We start from the raw sequence: 25,426 nt of genomic DNA, 5'->3' as shown, positions 1-25,426 counted from the left end.
ATTTCCTTAAAAATATGTGTACTTTTGAATAAGCAGGGTGTCTCAGGCAAGAGATAGGCCATTTAGAAATGTCGGAGCATTACATGTACACTTTGTACAGTAACATATAGGGAAAGCTGTCTTAATTAGCATTTAATTAAGCAATTAATTAGTTACATCTTTTGTTACAGTTGATCTACTATGAGGTAGATCTACAGTCCAGGATTATGTGCAATTTGTGGTCCATGCTAGTTGTACTTTTTAAGATACAAAGGTTTGAAGTTTGCCATATTTTCACAATTTTGTGTACAATCCTATGGGGCTCACCCGCCCTGCTCACCCGCCTGCCCCTCCATTGACACATGTTACATATTGAAGTATAACTCTCAAAGTAGTTGTCCAATTGACTTGGGGTTTTTTGTATTTGATAAAGAACATAATTATCTACAAAATGACACCAAACTTTCTACAATAGGTATTATACTTTTAGAATAAACCAAGCTTGAAGTGCGAAGAAAGCGTTTTCATGTTACGGCCCCTCCATTTTTGGGTGACCTATTTGTGACATGCGACCATATAGTTTAACCAGCTCGTAATAGGCGGGAAATGTTATGCTTTTACCACTACGCCGAAGACCCATGTTAAGAGTTCTGAGTTGTGTTAGTTGACCTGTCTGGTCTATATTTTTGTGTTAAGGGAAGTAGACAAAGTATATAATTTGAATTAATAATTTGTGAAGCTTCTGGTAAATAAAATATTTTGATATTAATCAGCGATGTTATAATTTTATAAGACCCACGATTACGAGCTGATCAAAGTATTTGGGTGCATGCATGGATTTCAACTTGGCCCATTTTCGGTTCATTGTACCTCGTTTGTTTGGTTCAAATTTAGAAGGGCACTGTTAGTGAAAATAAAATTGTGTTTTTAAAACAAAATAATTTTTTGAAAATCTGACAATATTGTACCATCTTTTTAAAATGAAAATGAATTTGGAAAATTTTGTTTTCAAAGCTTGATTTTTTTCATTTGTAATGTTATGTATGTTCCAACTTTACCTATAAGCCATAATATGTATAGTCGTGATTTGATCCACAGCGATGCCCTCAATTTTTCTTGAATTTCTACTTTTGTGTGATTGTAATGTATACCTAACATTAGGTGTACTAAAATGTGAAAGACTAAGCCTGAAGTGTGTTTTAATTATTTAATTATTTCAATTTAAAATGGAATGAAAACCTTCTGACAGTATTACTCTTTTTGGAATAAATTAATTAAATTTTTACCGAAATCGTACATATGCTTTTAATAATTCATCACTCATCAGTTTGAGTAGGGCTGAGTATTAAGTGTAGATAATGGAAATTAGCAATTAAGTAAGAAATAATTATGCAAATGTAGCCAAGCTAATATTGCTATGCAACAGACTATGCATGATTCTTCAGGCACATTACGTACATAATTGGTTCATTGGTTTTCACTGTAATGGAAATGTTGACTGGTAACATCATTGAGGTAAACAAAATACATTTGAGGGATTATAATTAACCTGCATTTCTTTTTACAATTTAAAGGCCATTCAGTGATGTGCTTAAATCCGGACTATCATAAAAATCATCAAAATTCAGATTTTGGTACCTTTGTCATTGTCATCACTCATAAATGTGCTAACATAACCTGCTATTGGTCAAGCCGAAAGCCATGTTTTTAGACAACATAAAGGCATTTTACGTGAATCTGTAATTTATATACTGACAGATATAAAGCAAAAAAAAAAATGTTTGGTTGCCCTTCCAAGACATAAATTTGGAGGGTCGGTAGGTCAATCCTTTAAAAAAAAAAAAATTGGGGGGGGTTCTTCCTCCATTTTGAAAAGACTAGTATTGATAAATTCTTGATCATTTTACATTTAAAAAAATGTGTTTTTGGACAGAATTAAAATGAAAATACTTCATTTTTAATTAAATATGTATTAAATTTTAATAAATGAAATGGGTGAATAAAAAATATAAAATGTCCTCAATACTGTCCAAATTTAAGGTTTGTTCTAAAAAAGTGATTGAAAAAGGAAAAAAAAAAAAAAACCTGACCCAAGATTTCTGATTTTTTGGGTCAGTCTCTGATGGCAACCAAACATTTTTTGGCCTAAATTAGCTACATGTAGGCACCAGAGTTTTGCGCGATTTAAAACAGCAAAATGCGCTGGCCACTTTTCAAAATGCGCCGAAAATGCGCCAAAAATAGGTCAAAATGCGCTAAAATGCGTGATCCCCTGTTATCAATGCAAAACACGAAAAACATCGGTAAAACGATGGCATGTCAATCAATTACGACCGACTTCCGGTTCATTTCGGGTTCATTTCCAGTTTCTGGAAAAATAAAAAATAAAGATGGCGACCATCACAAATCGTCGATCGAAATGTCGAAAGCAAGGGTAAATTTCCCCACATTATGCTTGGTTTAATGATCGTTATTTGTATTTTGATGTACATTACAGAAGTTAGAACCAATATTGCGTGAATTTTCTTGTAAATGCTGCCGATTTGGGGCATAAAATCGTAAGTTTTAACTTTAAGCTTATCGATGGGTCAAAATCGTGAACATTCTCGATGGAACCCAAAATGCGCTTTGGACACCCAAATGCGCGAAAATGTGCGCTTTTGCGCGAACCGCGCAAAACTCCGGTGCCTAGCTACATGTATAAGAATGGGGCTTCAATTTCTGCAATTCTGCAGTTTTCTTTGTTTTTTGCCCAATTTTTCATTTCAAAAATACCAAAATGACAATTTCAATGACTTATCCTTCACTTTTAAGCAATAAATAATTAGTTTTTTTACACTTGTGCTGGGATCACTGAATGGGACTTTAAATTAAAATTGCATTATTTTATTTATTGCAAGTATTTTTCCAGTATGTTCATTGTAACTCACCAAGCATACAGTCAACCAATTATAAATACATGAGGATTTGGAAAAGTAATGAGAAATAGCAAAAATATACAAAATATTTAACAAAATTAATGAAGATAATGATAAATAACAATTTTTTGACTCCTTGACACAATTTAAGTTGCAAAATAATTTTAAGATTATAAAATTATACCTAAATATTAAAAATTTGGCAGGGGAAGAAAAGGCTGAGGGCACCAACTACATGAGCCATACATTTTAGTTAAGGGCAGAGTTTTAGAATTTTGTTTCACCTTGCAAGGATCCATTTGGATTTTGGCAACAGCATTTTATGAGAATCTTTAGCATTCTCCCAATTTATCAAGTTAATTGTAGGCTCAAAAAATCTGTTGAATCTCTTTTAGATTCATACATCTCAGACTCTGGACGAACAGATTCTCGCCAAATTTCTGAGCCTGAAGGGACTGATTGCAACACCTGGCTTGTGTGTCAAAAAGTTAGACTACACTCTGAAGTACAAAGTACCAATGTTGACAAACACATTATGCTGAATTTGAAGGCATGCATACCTGCAGCAGAGACGCAACACTGCGCACTGTTTACGCGCTGTATACGCGCAAGTTGTCTCTTTGTACTCCAGAGTGGACAAATTGTAACTAGTGTACAACAACTCCATTGAGGGATTCAGCAGATCACATTTCTAGAATGAAGAGCTATTTCTTTCAATAGAAGATTTTTCTGCTAGGCTAATTCTGTGCAGTTTTACATAAGGGTTAACCCCCAATTTTTTATTCGGTTTTCATGAAACTTACCACAAAAAAAAGCTGTTGGAGCTAAGGTACTTTTTTTTTCTCTACCAAAATTGGGGTAGTGCTAGATTTTCAAACAATGGGTCAAAAATGTGGGACATAAAGGTAAAAAGTTGTGGGGATTGAAGATCATCAAACATCACAGAGAAAATTGCCAAAAGTTGCCCAATTGGTGCGATTTGGTCACTGGACTGATTGTGAATATTAATTTGCAACCAAACATAAAAAACAATGGACTTTGTTATAGTTATATTAAAGTCTTTATAAAAAGGTGTTTATTGAATTGATGAAATACAGGGTGGTCATAGTATGGGTAGGCTAGTGGGGCTTTGGCCCTCACTAAAGAAAACAAAATGCCTCTGACTCCTAGAAGGACGTACCCAAAATAAACATTATTTAAAACATACAAATTTCTTTATTTTAAAATGTTCAGCCCTCCCAATGACAATTTTTAACCCCTCAAATAATTTTATTTTCTCTCCACACAGTTCTTACATCTACGGAGATGGCCACGCCATCCCGCGTATCATCAAATTCATAAAAAACATCGATGTGGACACAGAGATCCAGAAAGGCTTTGTCTTCCCTCCTATGCCGGAGAGCATCAGCAAAGACATTGATCATATCCTGGAGACACAGAGTGCCTTAGCCGTTGATATGGGAGGAACCCAATTGAGGGTTGCTATCGTATCCAATGAGGTATGGAGTGCTGTTAGGGCCATAAGTTAACATGCTATAAATTCTTGTGTCTTAGTTGTTGATATGGGAGGAACCCAACTGAGGGTTGCTATCATATCCAATGAGGTATGGAGTGCTGTTAGGGCCATAAGTTAACATGCTATAAATTGTTGTGCCTTAGCTGTTGATATGGGAGGAACCCAATTGAGGGTTGCTATTGTATCCAATGAGGTATGGAGTGCTGTTAGGGCCACAAGTTACATGCTAAATGTTCTTGTGTTATCGGTTATCGTTTGGTTTCTTTCTACGTGTGAAGGGGGGTACGTGTTTGTTTCCACCGACAAAGGTGGACCTACCAATGACATTTAACATTTAAAGTGTGGATGCACAGCAACCGTGGATGTCTACGGTTATAAGAGAGCGGCAAGGGGAGCTAAATGCCGTAATAATGCATATTGGGTATTATAGGTCCTCCATGGTAGGTGTTTACCAGGTCCATGGTTTGGTGGTTAAATATCATATCTTGCCACAAAGTCCATGCTTGCAATAGTGAAATTAGTGCTTAAAGTCCATGGTTACGCTGTTAACTACAAAGGAGGCTGATAGGGTCCACATTTGTTGGTGAAAACGTGTAGGGGTGTGCTTACTTGTGTGTATTATTTGTCTGAAATTAATGCAAAGAAAGAATAAAGCATTTAAGGGCTGTGCAATAATTATGAGCCCTGAGGGGAGGGTAATATTTGGGAGGGGGCAAATATATTTTGGCCAGCCGAGAGTAGGGAGCAAGCAATTTTTGGCACACTTTTAAATAACATGCTCTAAAAAGGTTTAATAAAACAGTACAAAAGCGTTCAAATATGTAAAACTTACTGCTCGCATCATCTAGACCATTTATGGTTTGCAAATTGGCAATCTAAAATTTGGCATGTGCAAAGAGGGGGGAATCAATTTTTGGCAGGCCAAGAGCTCATTATTGCACAGCGCTTAATTCAACAGTTTTGCACTCTGCCGACAGTACCTTACTGATTATCACATCCTACTAAACCTACCATGTTTGTTATTTTGTTCCCACAGGGAGTAATCAAGCATTTGGAGTCTCGTAGTACTCCCGATAACAACGAATCCCGTCTAAGGACCCTGATGGAAATGCTGGTTGATGCCTCCCAGAAAGCAATAGGACTTAGCTGTAGGATTCTGGGTGTTGGTAAGTTCCTGTTTGCTGGTTCCCTGTCATTTTTGTCCCTCACCATGTCACAGAACCTACAGTTAATACCTGTTTCACTTCAAGTTTGGTAGTGACGTAGGTGCTTATTTTGCTGGTCGCAGTATTGAACTGCATGCTGTCACCTTGCGCAGAGCATAACACATGCAAAGGGCGATTTAATGGTGCGCTTTTGGGCGCAATTGCGTAAAAGTACCCACGTCACTACCAATCTAGAGGTGAAATGAAGAATAGAGAGTGTTTCTGGTAACCAAACAAAACTGACTACATGTAGGTGTTTGTAACTTGCTTGGCACCCCTATTTCAGTTGAAAATCCACACAACCCTTATGGAAGACATGACCACAGAATTAGAGGAGAAACAGGACTCGATACCGCCACATATACAATAGCGCCATCAGCTATAGGAAGAAAATTGGGGACATTTTGGTCCTTGCTGATGGTGCGCCGAGACAAACAGAAACAATTCTGCATCTCATCAGAAGCATCTTGGTATTGTGTGCAAGTCGCATTAAGTGCATCTCTCAAATGCATCCATCATCCATGTCATGCTTGCATGACAATGACTGCCTCAAGTGCATTCCCAATTTTTGCTCCATGCCTGTATCAAGATGGTGGCCGAGTCTTTGTTCTCCTTCTCTAATTCTGTGGACATGACCTTAATCTACTGTTGTACAAGAATTTGAAAGATCCCAGTCATGGATGTAAGTTTTCAGGTTAAAGCCTTAATGTACGATTTCCTTCCAATTTTAATTTTTTTATTATATACTCAAAGTACTGATATTTATTGGGAAGGGTTTCTGTCCATTTTGAGCTGAAATAACAAGGTAAAGTGAAAGAAACCCTACTGGTTATTTTGTCCGTTTAACACGCAGTTCTATAGGAGGACATAATGTCATTGTCACCCAAAATTTGAGAAAACAATTTGACTCCGTTATCTAATGGCTATCCAACAAAAGTAATATACGAAAACAAAAATATATATATATATCAATCTTCACGAGAAAGCAAACTTTAATATTTTTGTCTTTAAGTCTTGCTTCAAAACAAATACACGTACAGTAATATAATTGTAATACAGAATTATAAAAATGATGAACTGGATTATTTAAACTCCATGAGTGATATCACGGTTATGTTGAGCTTGAGCAGTATTTTTTTAGAACATTCCAAAAAAAACTAACATACCTGTGATTGATGAAATATATGCTTTATACTATTACCCTTTCTATATATATGAATATCAGTATGTCAAAGAATCCATTGAATTTAAAGTTCATAGGAAAAGTTCTGTCCAAGCTTTGGAGTTCAAAGAGTTGATCTTTCCATTGCACTCTTTCCAAGTACACCACAGTCTCCAGTTGTATAACGTAATTCCAAATGAAAATCCAAACCAAAGAAAAAAGGTGGCACTGTATTGAGGACAAATAGAAATAGAAAACGACCTAACAATATTTGTCCACAGTCCACAAGCATACAAAGCAAAACAAATTTATTAAATTTAATAAGATTCAATTTCAAAAGCATGAAGCCAAACTTTAATTTCAATGCCTGAAAATTTTACATGCTCAAACAAACCTAAATTACAAAATGAAACCATACTTGAAAACACCCCTAATTAAAAGAATTTAACCATAATACCAAAAGCTTAATTCATTCATCATGTTCATGACAAAGATACAATTTTGGGGTGTGGCACATGACTGCAATGCACCAAATTCAAGAAAATTTGAAAGTGATTTTTTTCTAATTTACAATCAAACCAATAAATATTTTGGCCTACTCTAAACACAAATATATACATTACATTTACCACCTTTAAATAAATCTAACACCAATTTGCAAGGTAATACCAAAATGCCCTATAAAATACTTGAATTTCAAACATGATTTTATATAAACAAACATTCCAAAGTATCCAAAATTTACAGAAAAATAAATTAATGTACTTACAATGTGTTGCAAAAAACTACATCAAGTCACAGGCGATATTCACTTCAAAGCAGTGGCAACTGTAGTGGTCGAGGAATTCATCACCTACGAACCCAAAATAAATGTGGTCCAGTCCTTTGTGACATGGACTCCACTGCATTCCCGATGCCATTAGCAATACCAATTGCCAGAGTTATTACTTTTAACCTGGCCCCAATTACTAATCATGTCGATACACAAGTAGACATCGACTAAGATGTAAAATGCTAAATGGCCAATAGACCCCAGGTCTATATTCACAATAAAATTTTGAAGGAAAAACTGCATGTGAAATCTTGAGAGTTTTCTGCCATGACTCAACGTCAAGATGGTCTGGGACGGAGTGACTATCAAGCTGAGCTACCCACACTCCCTCAGATCACAATTCGCATTAATCAGCGCACAAACACAAACAAAGCATTGACCACTATTGTATCACTGAACACCCATCAATTCATTACCCAAAATCCAGGTGTGCAGAGCATTAGAAAAGTTATGAAAAGACCTTAACAAAAAAGGATTGAATACCCAGAACTTTCCAATCAATAGTATCACTCAACCAACCTTATACAGGGTGACTGACCAAACAGGACAGTGACTCAAGACCTGTTGTGACCTATTATAAGCTTTAAGCAACAAGCAATGCTTTTTAAAAAAGAGCGATGCCAGCGATTATAACAAACTCAATAAAAATTACAAAATTAATTACAGGCCTACGATTCTAATGTGACAATGACTTCCCCCTTAAATTAAATGTGTTTACACATTTACACCAAAACTCACATTAGAATAATACAACAATCATGATACAAACCTTAACTACAAGACACAGTATAATGAATACCTTACTCACCACTCTTTTCAGGCACCAACATACTACACATTTTAACTAGAAATGAACTAAATTCAAATGGCTTAACTCTACCACGAGCATTATATACACATCTCTTTTCCAAAAGTTTTAAGAGATGAGTCTAGGAGAGGCGGAGGCGACCAGCTCCCACTCCAGAGATTTATATTACCTTTTTGATCTCTGTCTCCTCACCGTAACACCATAAATACCAATACCAAATCACATTGGCACCTCAAGAACATAACTCAAATGTTATAGAACTCCTGGCCTTACCTGAACCTACACATCAAACTCCAACACCAGTAGACACTTCTACAGAATTAGCCTAGTCACAATAACCTTAACTACAAACCTTGTAGTACTTAATTAGTCAACCATGACAGAACTTCCTCAGTCTATACATGTCAATTTGACTTCCCATAACTGCTGGTACCAGACTTTAAACAGTATAATAAGTGACTATAATTCCACGGCTAACAAAATGTCATAAGGTTTACTTACCACCATCATCTTTACACAGACCCATACTCACATTTGCCACCTAAAAGTACATCTTACCTTGGTATGCACATACATTTCTTCCTACTAATTCCTTTCTTTCAACTGCATTTACCTCTTGACCAAGGTTTTATAAGACTCTCCTACCTCTTCAAAACTTACGTTGCATTCACACCATTGTTTCTCGTATTTCCATGACTACTATTTTTGGTGCTGCTGTCCTGCTCTGCTCTGTGCCTTTTGCTCATATATACTACATACTCATTACCTCTTCTGTCTCCCAAGACCATTGATCTTAAACCGTCTTGTCTAGAAATGGACTGCCGTTTCATAACAAGTTCACATACCTTTGGCTGAACTTCAGCAGGATTTGTACTTGTTTGCGCCTTCTTTCCAACGTCAAGTTGATCCTTACCAGTAACATTTCGTTTGTACTGTACCTTTCTCTTGACTTTGGACCTAGTGTCACTTCGTTCAGTTACTGCTGACTTCTGAGTACCCACCTTACTTTCACCTTCAGACTTACCCCAATTAGGATCTGGATCTGTATCTTCTCTAGCACCTGGAATATTACCTATTACCAACTCACAAATAGGATCATCGCAGTAGAATGCTCTTACAGTTCCCACGTAATATGGAGTGTCTACATACAGATTAGCAACTGGGTAGTATTTGACTGTACCATCAATTAACTTACATGGTTCAATGGTTCCTGTCTTCTGATGAGATTGCACATACTTGGACTTTACCATCACACAATTGCATCCGCTATCACGCATAACTTGAACTCTATGTTTACCAACCTTGCCTTCCTTTACCGACATTCCAAGACCATCTAAATCGTAACAAGCTGATGACACAACAGGAAGTTGGGGACCACAATTCAACGTGATCATACCTCCGGCAATATCATTCTGAGTATTCAAATCGCTGTGACTTTGTTGCCGAGATGAAAGACGCTGTTTAACTGATCGAAGTTCAGAAGACATTCCTTCCATCATCTGTGACATAGCTGCCATTGTTTGCTTTTGTCTACATTTATTTGCATAATGACCGAGTTTCCCACAAATGAAACAGACACCTGAACGCTTATTAATTGTACTTTGACCTGACTGGGAGAACTTACCATTGTCGGAACCTTTGCTCTTTTCATTACTCTTATCTGTATGAGAGTTACTACTCGTATTCGGCTTACCAGACCCGACATTCTTATTCTTAGCATTACCTGGATTCCAACCACCACGTGCCTCTATATACTGATTAGCATATTTGGCCATTTCATCCACAGTTTTTGGTTTGCTCTCTTTCAAGAAAGTTGACAGCTCTTTTGTACAACAATTTAAAAACTGTTCTCTTAACATCATATCTTGCAATTGTTCAAAATTGCCTACCTTATCAAGTTCCATCCAGCGTCCTAAATAGTTCTGTAGTCGAACAGCAAATCTATCGCCCATTTCATCTTCCAAAGGCCTTACCTCACGGAACTTTTTCTTAAATCCGTCTTCAGTCAATTTATATGCTCTTAAGATGGCTGTTTTAACTTTATCGTAATCCAGTGCATCTTCTTGTGACAATGAAGAGTATTCAAACAATCCCTTACCTTGTAACAATGCAGACAAACTTGTTGCCCACTGGGTAGTCTTGTTCCAGCCTTGAGATGTAGCGTATAATTCAAACCTATGCAAATATGCATCAATATCATCTTTGTCCTGATTGAATGGGGTTAACTTTGGGGTCCTGGCTTTACTACCTTGCGTATTACCACCATTATGACTATTCCCTGACTCATTCTTAACCTTCTCTATTTCAAGCTGCAATTGAAGTTGTTTAGACCTTTCTATTTCGATTGTCACTTTAGCATCATTTTCCTGAGATTTTACATGTGCTTCCGCTGCCTTTGCCTGCGCTTGTGCTTGCGCTTCCTCAGCTTTTGCCTTCGCTTCCTCAGCTTTCGCTTCGCTTCCTCGATTTTCACCTGCGCTTCCTCAGCTTTACGCCAGCTTGTGCCTGTGCTAACTCGATTTTCGCCATGCGTTTCTTCAGCTTTCGCTCTGCTTCTAGCTCTCTTTCTTTAGCTCGCTCATCGCGTTCAGTATCGCGTTGCTGCTTTAAACGATCCCTTTCATGACTAACAAATTCTTTAAGTTCAGTTCCTTGCAAACCCAACTCCTTACCCGCAAATATAAGCTTTTCAACCTCTAATTGACTAGCGGCCATGATTGATGAACAACAGTGATTACAACAGCAACCAAAACTCTGAACACACGCTATGCATCAACTGCAAATTTAAACACAATGAAAATAACACACTGACTCAAGAAACCAAAGCAACAATTGGGACCCAATCACCCAAATGACACAAAAATTGAATAACTCTGGCAACACAGTAATGGTGACAGCTTTAAAATACAGTAGCTTACCAGACACCACTACGTTAGAGTAGTGCCTACATCTGACCTGGAAAAAACCCGAGAAAACAGGAATGTAGGGACACCTCGACCAGTTCACCTGCCACAGCACAGTAGTGTCGCCTGTGAATACAAAGTAATAACAATAGTAAGAATATATACACAAACTAGTATAACTTAACAACTAAAATTAATTTATCCCTTGTAATTAAATTTGGAAATTGTTGGATAGAATTCCCGGACAAGCCCCCATTAATTGTCACCCAAAATTTGAGAAAACAATTTGACTCCGTTATCTAATGGCTATCCAACAAAAGTAATATACGAAAACAAAAATATATATATATCAATCTTCACGAGAAAGCAAACTTTAATATTTTTGTCTTTAAGTCTTGCTTCAAAACAAATACACGTACCGTACAGTAATATAATTGTAATACAGAATTATAAAAATGATGAACTGGATTATTTAAACTCCATGAGTGATATCACGGTTATGTTGAGCTTGAGCAGTATTTTTTAGAACATCCAAAAAAAACTAACATACCTGTGATTGATGAAATATATGCTTTATACTATTACCCTTTCTATATATATGAATATCAGTATGTCAAAGAATCCATTGAATTTAAAGTTCATAGGAAAAGTTCTGTCCAAGCTTTGGAGTTCAAAGAGTTGATCTTTCCATTGCACTCTTTCCAAGTACACCACAGTCTCCAGTTGTATAACGTAATTCCAAATGAAAATCCAAACCAAAGAAAAAAGGTGGCACTGTATTGAGGACAAATAGAAATAGAAAAACGACCTAACAATATTTGTCCACAGTCCACAAGCATACAAAGCAAAACAAATTTATTAAATTTAATAAGATTCAATTTCAAAAGCATGAAGCCAAACTTTAATTTCAATGCCTGAAAATTTTACATGCTCAAACAAACCTAAATTACAAAATGAAACCATACTTCGAAAACACCCCTAATTAAAAGAATTTAACCATAATACCAAAAGCGCATTCATTCATCATGTTCATGACAAAGATACAATTTTGGGGTGTGGCACATGACTGCAATGCACCAAATTCAAGAAAATTTGAAAGTGATTTTTTTCTAATTTACAATCCAACCAATAAATATTTTGGCCTACTCTAAACACAAATATATACATTACATTTACCACCTTTAAATAAATCTAACACCAATTTGCAAGGTAATACCAAAATGCCCTATAAAATACTTGAATTTCAAACATGATTTTTATATAAACAAACATTCCAAAGTATCCAAAATTTACAGAAAAATAAATTAATGTACTTACAATGTGTTGCAAAAACTACATCAAGTCACAGGCGATATTCACTTCAAAGCAGTGGCAACTGTAGTGGTCGAGGAATTCATCACCACGAACCCAAAATAAATGTGGTCCAGTCCTTTGTGACATGGACTCCACTGCATTCCCGATGCCATTAGCAATACCAATTGCCAGAGTTATTACTTTTTAACCTGGCCCCAATTACTAATCATGTCGATACACAAGTAGACATCGACTAAGATGTAAAATGCTAAATGGCCAATAGACCCCAGGTCTATATTCACAATAAAATTTTGAAGGAAAAACTGCATGTGAAATCTTGAGAGTTTTCTGCCATGACTCAACGTCAAGATGGTCTGGGACGGAGTGACTATCAAGCTGAGCTACCCACACTCCCTCAGATCACAATTCGCATTAATCAGCGCACAAACACAAACAAAGCATTGACCACTATTGTATCACTGAACACCCATCAATTCATTACCCAAAATCCAGGTGTGCAGAGCATTAGAAAAGTTATGAAAAGACCTTAACAAAAAAGGATTGAATACCCAGAACTTTCCAATCAATAGTATCACTCAACCAACCTTATACAGGGTGACTGACCAAACAGGACAGTGACTCAAGACCTGTTGTGACCTATTATAAGCTTTAAGCAACAAGCAATGCTTTTAAAAAGACGCGATGGCGCGCGATTATAACAAACTCAATAAAAATTACAAAATTAATTACAGGCCTACGATTCTAATGTGACAGTCATAATTCTTTGAATTATGACATTATGTCGAACTTTGCTCATGTTGACCTACAAACACAATAAATTTGACCGATTCCATTTAGGTGCAAGTTGGGACATGTGTAAACATTACAAATATGCCAAAAAATCAGATTTGAAAAAAAAACAAATTTCATATTATAAGATTGTACATTATGGCTTTAATCTGGAATTCCAAATTCCAAGTTACTTTCAGCCCGCTTTGGGCCTTTTTATCCCAAATTCATATAATTTTTGGTAAATGTTTCATTTAAGATAAACCATCATGATATGCTAATTAGGGGCAGGGGTTACTAACCCTAACTCCCATAACCCCTGACCCTAATTAGCATACTGTGATGGTCTGTCTTAAATGAGACATCTACCATTTTTTCCAGATTTTCAGGGTTTGTTTTCTTCAGGCCTACTTATCCCTGCCCAGTGTGTCTTGAAACTGTTAATAAAGCAATGTTGTTAATTTTTTTAAATCTCTTTCAGGTATTAGTACTGGTGGACGTGTTAACCCACGAGAGGGCATCGTAATGCATGCAACGAAAGCCATTGAAGGTTAGTACCAACAAATAAGGAATACCGTATTTCGTCAAATAGGCGTTACATTTTCCCAAGGGGGGGGGCGTTTATTCAAGGTCAATATTAGAATGATAATTCCCGTTAAAATCATTAGGTAAACTAAAAACACACGCTAAAATGACGAACTATGAACTAGAAACACTGACTTCTGGCTCACTTCCGGTTTCTGATCCAGATTTTCGCCAATTATTGACGCTCTTATCGACCATGTGCGCAACTTGGTAAGCTTACTACACAAGATAGCATGGAAATATCGGCATTTTTGAAACATCTTGGTTGAAAAATGTGGTGGGGGCGTTTATTTGAGGGGGGGGGCGACTATTTGACGAAATACGGTAGTTTGTAATAAATTAAATCTTAATTTAGGCGATACTTTACATTCTTGACTATTCTTGGGACTGTAGGGATAAAGAATTGTGGACTGCTACTGGAAAATTAACCCCATGAGCACTACCTGCCTATTGGTCAAAAATAAGTTTTCATTTTCAATTGGACCAATCAGCAACATTGTTAAAATAATTTCACCACACAAAAAAATTGGGGTGAATAATTTGCAAAGCTCCATTCTGATTGGTGATTAAAATGAAGATAATATGTAATTGACCAATCAAAGGCAATGTTAGATCGGCAGGTAGTATAGTGCTCAGGGGGTTAAACTAAAAGGCCCGACCGGCCCAGAGTTTCTGTTGTTGTTAAAATTCTCTTTATTACATGTAGCTGAATATGCATGTAAAATCAGCAGTTTGTCGGCTAAAAGTGGCCAGAAATCACCGGATCGACCCTACAAGAAGGGTTTAATATGTTGCTTAAGTGTCAATTTAATATTTCTTTTCAATAGGCTGGAACAACATAGACCTGCGTACTCCCATCTCCAGCAAGCTGCATCTACCGGTATGGGTGGATAATGATGGCAATTGTGCCGCTCTAGGAGAAAAAAAGTTTGGATTTGGAAAGAACTCGGCTAATTTCATTACAATAGCAACAGGCACAGGTAGGGAAGGCGTTAATAAAGCCATAAGGCCAAAAAAAAAAAGGTTTGTCTCAAAGCTCGTGTGCGCATTTGTAAATTCGTGAGATTTGGAAAAAAAGAAATGCGGATTTTTTTTTTATTTCAAAAAAAAAATTCAGCGAAAATCAGATTTTTTTCTCCAAATACCATGAAAAAAGTCGGGGATAAAAAAAAAATCGCATTTCACATTCAAACCACTCGTGAGCTTTGAGACAAACCATTTTTTTTTTTGACTGTCAATTATGGATGAGAGAGGTACTTTTGCCAGAGATACTCAATGTGCAATCAAGCATGCGGTGGTATGTCTTGTGTAAGAGACTGACTTGTGGAAGAGGTGGATTTGTGTTCCTTGTTTCCCTTTTCCTCACAACTTGTGAAACCAATTGTTTTGGCAAGAATATTATGTGGTAAAAATACCAATTGAAAATCAAGGATCCCTCATAATTGGCTGTGAAAGGAGCCAGAAACATTTTTAATTTGCCCAAATTAATCAATCAATTGTTTAATCAATGTCAATCATTCAATCAAATCAATCAATTAGTAAGTCTCATATTTCCACTAGGTATCGGAGGAGGATACATACAAGATGGCAAACTACTCCACGGCACAAATTTCTGCGCCGCAGAGCTCGGACATACCAAAGTATCAATGGATGGACCTGAATGTTTATGTGGAGGAGAGGTTGCCTGGAAAGTTATAGCTCGGCGGTGCCTTGCAGAGAGAGGCTAAAGCTTTGATGAAAGGTAAGCTATGGTGCCATCCTCAGGCCCCAAGTATCAATGGATGGACCTGAATGTTTATGTGGAGGGAGAGGGTGCCTGGAGAGCTATAACTTAGGCCAAAAAAAAAAAGATGTTTGCTTGCCCTCAACCGACCGACCCTAATTTTGGAAATCAGAAAAAAGTTGTTTTTTTTCTATTTACTGTACAAAAGAATACCGACCCTATTTTTGGAAATTCCTGAAAAAGTTTTTTTTTTCTTTTCAAATTTTTGCATTCTGAAGATGTAAAAAAAATGTATTTTAGAGCTTGTGTTCAACATTTTAGTTGTTTTCTAATGTTAGTTGATTCATTTTGACACCAAAATTGTCTGATTTTTCATATTTTGAGCCTTAATTAATACAAACATTAGAGTTTCCTAGTAATTAAAAAAAAAAGAAGAAAAAAAAAAAAAGAAATCCCGACCGACCGACCCAATTGTTAAAATTCAATTGAGGGCAAGCAAACAATTTTTTTTTCTTGGCCTTAGGGGGTGCCATACAAAGGGAGCTAGAGCTTTGATGAAAGATAAGCTATCATGGTGATGGGGTACCTCAAGGATCCATCCTCAGGCCAGTTTTGTCCTGATTGTGATGATTCACCATTGCAGCGAAAATTACAGCGCTTTGAGTCCTCTAAGATCTGGAGAAAGGCGCTTTATAAATCCAAAATTTATTTATTATATCCCAAAATGTATTTAATGACTATGTAGAAGGGGATGTTAATACTTTTATACATGAAAATGTGACAACACCAATAACTACCAACTCAAAATGTTTGTGTGCAACGTTGTGGTAAATCCGCCATTTAGGTTTGTTGTTGATAGAGGGCAAATAGTGTACTGCTGGCATTTGTCAAGAGCCCAAAATTTAGCGTTATTTTGCATCTTTAAGCTTGAGTGTTACAAAGGTTTTCACACTCGGTGCTAATAGCAGTTGAATTCGTAGACTATTTTTAAACCAAATAATGACCATGTATTGTATTATTTTGTACAAGGAGGGTTAGTAGAACGATATAAGGCAAAAAAAAAGGTCTCAAAGCTCACAGTGGTTTGAAATGCGATTTTCCCCCGATTTGGTATTTTCATGGTGTTTTGAGAAAAAAATCTGATTTTTGCTGAATTTTTCCAGAAATAATTTTTTTTCAAATTGTGTGATTTTACAAATGCACACGCAAACTTTGAGACAAACTTTGGGGGGGGGCCTAATGGAGGCTGTTCAGCTCTTCAAGCATGATCATATTTGTGTTATTACTTTGTATAGTAGTTTAATGCCAGGCTGTTATGAAACAATTAATCATGACTATTGTTATTTCACTCCAGAAAATTGATTTCAATTCTATTCAAATTCAATTCTTTCTACACCTGGAGTCTTGCTATTCAATTCCAATTCAATCCACCTTGCTTTAGAATTAATTAAATTCGATTCCAATTCAATTTTTCAATTTCAAAATCATTTAATTTCAATTCCAATCCAATGCAGTGAAATTAACAGCTAATCAATTTCAATTCAATTCTTAGCATTCATTTCAATTCCAATTCAATTCCAATTCCAATACTGTTTGCAGTTTGTGTTAATTGACCAAAGGCACACTGCGAAAACTGTGTCTAGAGATTGAACACTTTTTTGTCCTTGATTTGTAAACACATTTAAAATCTAAACACAAATGGGCTATTCCAGATATTATCCACACACCCCCCAAAGATGACACTGGGATTTCCCACTCCTTTTCTTCTCAATATTGCATGGGAAATCCCATCATGAAAGGTGCTTAATGCATGGGAATTCCATGATGAAAGTGTCTCTTGAGTGGGAATTCCAATCATTAAACACACCTTCTTGCATGGAAATTCCCATCACAAAAATGCCTCTTTTAGTGGGAATTCCCATCTTTAAAATATGGTGCAAAAGTGGCATAAATTGCACATTTGTGGCTAAAATGGCCAAATATGAGGTTAATTAAGTCAGAAACCCACATACCGGCATCAACATGTGGGGGGGTGATTGTATGGACCATCCCCTGGCAAAATATTGGGGGGGGGGTAAATCCCCCATCCCCTGGGATCTACGCGCCGCTATTTGCGAACCCCTGCAGTAGATATTCTTCTAAAGAAAGATTAAGAGGAACTCCCAAAAAGTCTCAAAAAGTTTAACCATACCTGTGTATGAGAAATGATATCATACCTTTAAATATACGAGCGTATGTGTATTTTATGCTATCATTTTTAAATGAAAGCTTTCCAGAATACTTAGTTGCAATAAGTTTTGTAACACTATTGATGCTAAATTTTTAATGTGTGTCTCTTGTGTGAATATACCTGGAAGTGTATCAGAATTCAGAACGGGGGAAGGACACTTTTTACAGGTGGAATGATCTGGAATCACAGACATCTGCTTGTGAATTGAAATGCTGAATTGAAATCAAAGCTGAATTTCATTTCAATTCCACTTCATTCTTCATCACTCAACACGATTTCAATTCCAATCCAATTCAATTCTTCATTGCTCACAATGATTTCAATTCCAATCCAATTCAATTCATGCCCAAGCCCACTCATTTCGATTCCAATTCAATTCCAATGCATTGAAATGAAAATCGCCCAAAATTCATTTCAATTCAATTCGATTTCAATGCATTGAATTAACATTAATCATGACCATGTTATTTCTTACAGAGGGAGGACTAGTAGTTAATGGAATGAAGATTGGTGCCGAGGAAGAGATCACAGCCAAGCATCTCATACAGTCGGCCAAACTTGGCAATACCAAGGCACAAGCCGTTCTAAATATTGGTAAGAGACTATCATTCATTTTCAATAACTTTTAAAGGGTCTTATACATTGGACCGTATGCGGTGTTTTGTGATATGAACGGAGGAAATTCACTCAAAGAGTGTGCTGAAAGTTGAGGGAATATATCTGATATCATAACATCCACTCCAGCAATGATAATCGTTGGGAGCCCACGGCAGGGAACACACAGAACTGTCAGACCACCTGTGAATATAACATCAATTACAGTGATAATGAGGGGGTACAAGTTGATGTATGTTTGTAACCAATGTATAAGTGTGTTATCAGACCACCTGTGAAAATGTTATGATTTTCGAGACATAACATCAATTACAGTGATAATGAGGGGGTACAAGTTGATATATGTTTGTAACCAATGTATAAGTGTGTTATAACACTCGTTGGGCTGCGCCCAACTCGTGTGATAACATACACTTATCAGTGATCCCAGCGAGAGCGTTACAAATATTATAATTTGTAAGAATAGCTGAAAAGTGAAGGATAACTCAATGAAATTGTAATTTATTTTCATGTGGAAAAAATTGGTAAAAGAATAAAAAATATGACAGTGTTGATAAAATATATCGTCGTTGGGCAGGAAAAACCTCCTATGTGTTTGTGGCCCTTGAACATGTTTAAAACAAAACTGCCAACCGGTTACATAGGAGGTTTTGCTTTAAACATGTTCAGGGGCCAATGACACATAGGAGGTTTTTCCTGCCCAATGACGATATATGAAACTCAATTCAGTTCATGTGCAGTAGCTGCAATTTGACCAAAACATTGAGCAAAATGTGATAATTTACCATTAATTAGGCCTATTGCTATCGAAATGTACTCAACACCAATGACAGCAATCATCAACAACAACATTTGAATCGACACTTGTTTTCACTCGACTGTGAGTCGTATCATTAACCAGAGGTGATGTGGCACCGACCCACACAATTTAAAAATTCTCGCACATGATTGCAGAATCTGTCAATCAGAACATCTGTTGTAAACATGGTAAAATGGAAGTTTTAATCATTGTTTTTGGAGTAACAGTGGATCAAATGTAATTAAGCAGCAGCTTGTTTTTATGTGCATAGCTGTACATGTAGCACTGTATACACTTTGAAAGTTTAACATTGAAAATCACACTGAAAACTATTTTCAGTGTTACTCAGCCATTTCCATTGTTATTCTGGGTATTTTCAGTGTGGCTATTGTCCAGGGATTATTTTTCATAACAATTAATAACATGACCCAGTACATTTCAGTGTGATTTAGGGCCATTTCAGTAAAATCAATGACCACTAATTTTCAGAAGTGTTGCGGTCAATTTCAGTGTGATTATAAACATTAATCGCATAACAAAATAACACTTTTTAGTGCTATTTCAGTGGTATTAATGCGGCCCATACACAATCAATTTGATTGATCAATATTGGGGACCCTAGATGCAGGACTGGATAGTATTTCTCTTCAATATTATTGAAGAGATCTAATCTAGTTTGATTTTATTGACGGTTGAACAATAAAATCACTATTAATGTTCGTGTGTACAGTGCACAATGGCAGATTTTATATCCACTCTGTATTATAGGGTCTTTGATATTGATCAATCAAATTGATCATGTATAGGCCGCATTATCTATTGCATAATTTTTCAGCATTACTCTGCCGTTTTAGTGTGATTTTCAGTCTCAATATCTCATAGTTACAGCTGTTTCGAGCTCCCGATGATGATGAACTTTTGTTGTAGTATAAGCCATCCTAATTCTACACTTTCAGACTTTTCTTGGGCCACAGCACATCCATGCTGTCTACAGGTACATCGTCTACAGCCCCTATGGAAGACATTACTTTCATCACCTGCACAGGGAGTGTGAATTTCAAGTGGAGTTAGGCAAAAAAAAAAAAAAAAAGTTTGTCTCAAAGCTTGCGCACGCGTTTGACAAAAAAGAAAGCGGAAATTTTTTTTATTTCAAAAAAATTATTTTTTTAAAGTTTTTTTCAGAAAAAATCGGGGAAAATCAGGCTTTTTTCTCAAAATACCATGAAAAAAGTCGGGACTCAAAATACCATGAAAAAGTCGGGAATAAAAAAAAAAAAAAAATTGCATTTTTGATTTGTTTTTAAATTTCTCGTGAGCTTTGAGACAAACCTTTTTTTTTTTTTTTTTTCCTGAATGGATGACACCATTTGAAATCGACACCCCTTGTGTGGGAGATTAAGACCATATCTCCCATAGGGGGTTTGTGGAGTTCAACTGGAATAGCCCAATTATAATCTATTTCTTTGTCTTTCATTTAACAGGTGCCAGAGCGTTAGCTACAGCTACCATCAGTCTCCTACACATCCTCAACCCATCGATGATTGTCCTCAGCGGTCACTTTGCGCCCATCTACCACGAAGAAGTCAGCAAAACCATCAATAGAGAAGCGTTGGATTCCGCCAAAGGCGTCGAGATCAAAGTGTCAGAACTCAAAGAGCCTGCGCTTCTCGGTGCCGCCAGTCTTGTGTTAGAATACGCGACACGGCGCACATACTAATCAAATTGATTGGGGATCAAGGCCAGGACCTTTTAATTGCTAGGCCAGTGCTTTTATCTTTGTTAATGTAGGCATAATCATCATTGATGCCAGGATTATGAGTGTCTCACTCTCGACTCCTCCCGTTCTCTTGGACAAGAATTCAAACCAGCAGCTATTTCAAAAACATATGGATGATATTCCGTGATTAATGACGCTATCAAGCTGAAAAACCGAAACAAGCGACCGCTCGTTTAATGACAATCAGGAATGACGGAGAAGCTCTCCAGACCAAAAACTGAGTGAACATAAGTATAATATAATACAGAAAATATTGTATAAAATAATATTTATTTTAAGATTTTATGAGAACATAATTTGGCACTATACACCTGTACATAATGTGTCTCATCTCAAGTTGAGAGCAACGCCATGTTGGATTTCATAATGGCAGATTCAAATCACATGCGTTCACCCAATCCCGCTGGGCAGATACACACAGGCAGAAGGGCGACTTGTCTGTTCGCTGGCGACGCAACCACGTAACACACTGATTCGAATCTGTCACTGCAAAATCCAACATGGAGTTACTCTCAACTTGAGACAAGACGCACTATAATAGTAGCATGTGTAAATGACGTACGCCTAAGATCTCAAGCACTCTCCTTTGCCTGTACAAAGTTCATTTAACCTCAACATGTTTGTAGACTCATAGATAGACTTTTGATTGTGTTGGGTACAAAAACTCATACTTTACAACTTGAGGTCAATTTTTGAGTTATCTGTAAGGAATGGAGGTTAAGAACTCTGGCGGTGAGGATGAGATCATTTGAGCTCATAGTGACGTCAGATGAAGCAGATACAGCATTAGTACCGAGTTTGATATAATATTGGATGGCTGAGCATGATACCATAACATATCGGATGAGTCATAAAAATATAGGACGAGCCAACGGCGAGTTCGATATTTGTATGACAAACCGATATGTTATGGTATCATGCTAAATAAGCCATCAATATTATCATTATTAGGTTTTCTTAACTCCTAATAACCCTGAAAACATAATAATGTGTGATACCGTAACCAAAACCAAAGTTTGCATGATAAATACTGTTTTTCTTTACAAATGAGTGGATGGTTTCAGTCATCCAGTGCAATAGTTTTTAAAAAACAGTTGTACTTTATGATTTATAAATGTTAAAACTAAAACTAGTACATTGAAATATTTCTGGTGCATGCATGTCAGCAGTGTTAGAAATATTAACCCATCATTTTCAAGGGCCAGTTTAAGGTCTTTAAAAAAATCCCACCCTCTGCAGTTTTTACTGGCTTTTGGCCTGGCTGCCTTATCTCTAACACTGCATATGTGTCAGTATTATTATGTTTTGATGAATCCAAGTGTGTGAAAATATTGGATCCAAAACGTAATGATAAAATTGGAAGCTATATGTCAAATTTGTATTGGTCTCGCTATGAGTTTAAAATATTTAGTCGTGTACAGTATTTGTGACACGATCTGGTCCGTGGAGGCCAAAGGCGGCAAATATGAAATTGAGATAAAGGCAAAAATATGGAGTAAAAAACAATGAAATACATAAGAAAATAGACATCACAAAACTTCATATAACTACAGAACCAAGTATGCTAGAGCATTGGTGTTTTCAGTTTATGATAGCCTAAGGTTTGTATATGAAATAATTATAGTACCGTATCCAATAAGCGCCCAGGTTTTTTACCTGGTTTACCAATTACCATGGTTTTTCGTAAGGGCCGTTTATTAGAGACAAATTTACCTACGTTATAATACGGTCCCGAGAGGTTCTAGTAGCTTTTCTGATGCAGGACTTCCAAATCCTCAAGCTATTTCACTGTATCAACGTCTATCTGTCACTTCAACATTAATGGTACCCTTTAGCAAATTGAAAATACTCTGGGTGTTGGCACTTATTGGAACGAATATGGTAACTCAATTTTTTAAAATGCCTCCTTTGGCCTCCATGGACCAGATTGCGTCACATTTGAAAACTCATTGCTCGACCAATAAATATGGGCTCAATCGATCCAATGTTATACAATGTATCAATCAAATATTATGCTGCAGTGCCTTGGTGTGCTGATCAGAGTGTCACAAGAGGGATAAGCCTTAACCCGATAAATGCTACGAGGTATTTGTTTTATGGGATTGTGTCTCTTGAAGACCAAATAACTTTAATATATCATTTGTGTGTTTGTTGCTGGGTTTTTTGGGGGGTGGGGAGGGTGGGGGGGGGGGTAGGGCAAAGATCCAAAATTGAACAATATCCATTTAAATATCCACCCTCACCCAATGAAAGATTTTGGAATTACCTTCTACAGGGGGAGTATGATTATTAAATGGAATTCGTACATTAACCAACTCTCTTTGAAACTCATCCTCCCTCTGTGGAAGATTCAGATTGAATCTTTCTCAGGTGTATGAAATTCAAACAGAGCTGCCTAATAATGTGTTCATTCCATTTGAAATAGATACTCCCCATGTGGAAGATCTTTCCAATATCTTCCACAGGTGGAGAGTGAACTTTAAATGGAATCGGCCATTTGAGCGGAAAAAACAGAAAGTCACCACAAACAACTGTAAATGCTGCAGACACATGAGAAGGCAATGGCTGTCACAAAGACAGTGGAAAAACATTCAATTAAAATGTAATTATGTATACTGTAGCCTTTATAGTACCACAACCAAATTTGCTGGATCCCCAGGGATATTCCATTTAAAATCCACACTACCCCTGTGGAGGATTTTGGAAATATCTTCCACAGAAGGAGTATGAATTTCAAATTGAATGAGCACATTAAACGGCTCCATTTGAATTTCATACAACCTCTAAAGAAAGATTCAACCTGAGTCTTCCACAGAGGGAGGGTGAGTTTCAAATGGAGGTGCCTAATATGCTCATTCCATTTGAAACTCCTATTCTCCCTGTAGAAGATGCTTCCAAAATCTTCCACAGGGGTAGTGTGGATCCCATTGGGATCGACTGTTGATGCTGCTTTGATGGTTATTATTAACAGGGCTGTCAACTCTCACGCATTGGCCGTGAGTCTCACGCATTGGGTCACTTTCTCACGGTCTCACGCCAAGGTAGTATAATCTCACGCCTGAGTAGTAAATCTCACGCCTGAGTAGTAAATCTCACGCAAAAAGCTGGAAAATGAGTAAAATCTCACGCATCGTCATGAATAATTTGTTGCTCCTACCCCGCCCCGCTTTTCACTTTCTCGAGCGCCGTGGCTCAAATAATCATAGTACAAAATGAACATTGGAGTCGGCAAATCCCGGTACGTCTCTGTCTCAAGCCAAGCAATTCCAAGAAGTTGACAGCCCTGTTATTAATGAACTATCAACTAATGTTAAGTCAAAATTAATGGTAGAATGCCACAAGTCATTATATTACACACAAATAGGCAGTTCACTGTTATGTCATATATTTGGCTATTTCAATTGAACTGCATACATCCCAGTAGAAGATATGACCTTAATAATTTCCCACACAGAGGTGTAATTTCAAACGGAGTCATCCAATCTGGTGACCCCATTTGAAATTTACACTCCCTATGTGGGAGATTAAGGTTGGGTCTTCCATAGGGGGTGTATGGATTTCAACTAGAACAGCCCAATAAAGGGATTGACCAAGCATCAATGGTCAATCAAGAGATCAAACATATTTGTGACATGATCAAAGGGAATGAGTCGGATGTCGCTAATTGATTTTGAGATATTAGCGACGAAAGTGTTAAAATTATTTTGTTTTATATTGTTTTCAGCGATTGATAAATTGACTTAACTTCGCAAAGAAAAGTTGTATCAACATGGGGTTTTCATATTCTGAAAGCTCTAAATGTCATTTTTAGAAACATGTGTAAAACTCATTTTTGACCAGGGTCGACATGTGGCTCATTCCCCTTGATCATGTCTAGTGTCTGACCGATCAGGTCCCTATCTGAATCGGCCGATTGGCCAATCAATTCCCTCTTTGATCTGCCGATTCGATCACCGATCACCGATTACCAATTCCCCAATTGTAAACAATGGCTGCCATCGCCATGAGTAAATTTCACCTGTATGTTGAAAGGGTACTTGTACGCAAAGTATTACCATAATTATGTAGGCTCTGAGCACAAAAATACACTCACGTGCTCATTTACAATACTTCATTTGACCATGATTATTCTAAGTTCAATTTACCTTTTCCCCCTGATATCCTAGTCCGTCGAATCATTTGATCGCCCCATTTTAATATTGTTTTTACGTTCAAGTCAGTATTGAGTTTTGCACACGGCCCGTAGCTCTCTCCAATCTGACACGCATGTGTGTAACCCGAAAGTGTTGAGT

The 25,426-nt window shown here is 36.9% G+C and overlaps 1 protein-coding gene across 1 annotated transcript in view; it reads left to right on the top strand.

Moving 5' to 3' along the window:
• Window positions 1-22,004, top strand: part of LOC140163038 (bifunctional UDP-N-acetylglucosamine 2-epimerase/N-acetylmannosamine kinase-like) — a 38,901-nt gene extending 16,897 nt beyond the window's left edge. The window contains 9 exon segments of the mRNA XM_072186379.1: window positions 4,186-4,396; window positions 5,450-5,579; window positions 13,887-13,955; window positions 14,818-14,970; window positions 15,551-15,664; window positions 15,667-15,693; window positions 15,696-15,731; window positions 18,421-18,537; window positions 20,839-22,004. Of these exon segments, the coding sequence (XP_072042480.1) occupies window positions 4,186-4,396; window positions 5,450-5,579; window positions 13,887-13,955; window positions 14,818-14,970; window positions 15,551-15,664; window positions 15,667-15,693; window positions 15,696-15,731; window positions 18,421-18,537; window positions 20,839-21,074 (1,093 nt within the window). The 3' untranslated portion in view covers window positions 21,075-22,004.
• The last annotated feature ends 3,422 nt before the right edge of the window (window positions 22,005-25,426 follow it).

The sequence above is a fragment of the Amphiura filiformis genome, chromosome 10, assembly GCF_039555335.1.
Source record: "Amphiura filiformis chromosome 10, Afil_fr2py, whole genome shotgun sequence".
In the NCBI taxonomy this organism is placed as follows: Eukaryota; Metazoa; Echinodermata; class Ophiuroidea; order Amphilepidida; family Amphiuridae; genus Amphiura; species Amphiura filiformis.
This window is presented reverse-complemented; position numbering and strand designations above follow the sequence as displayed.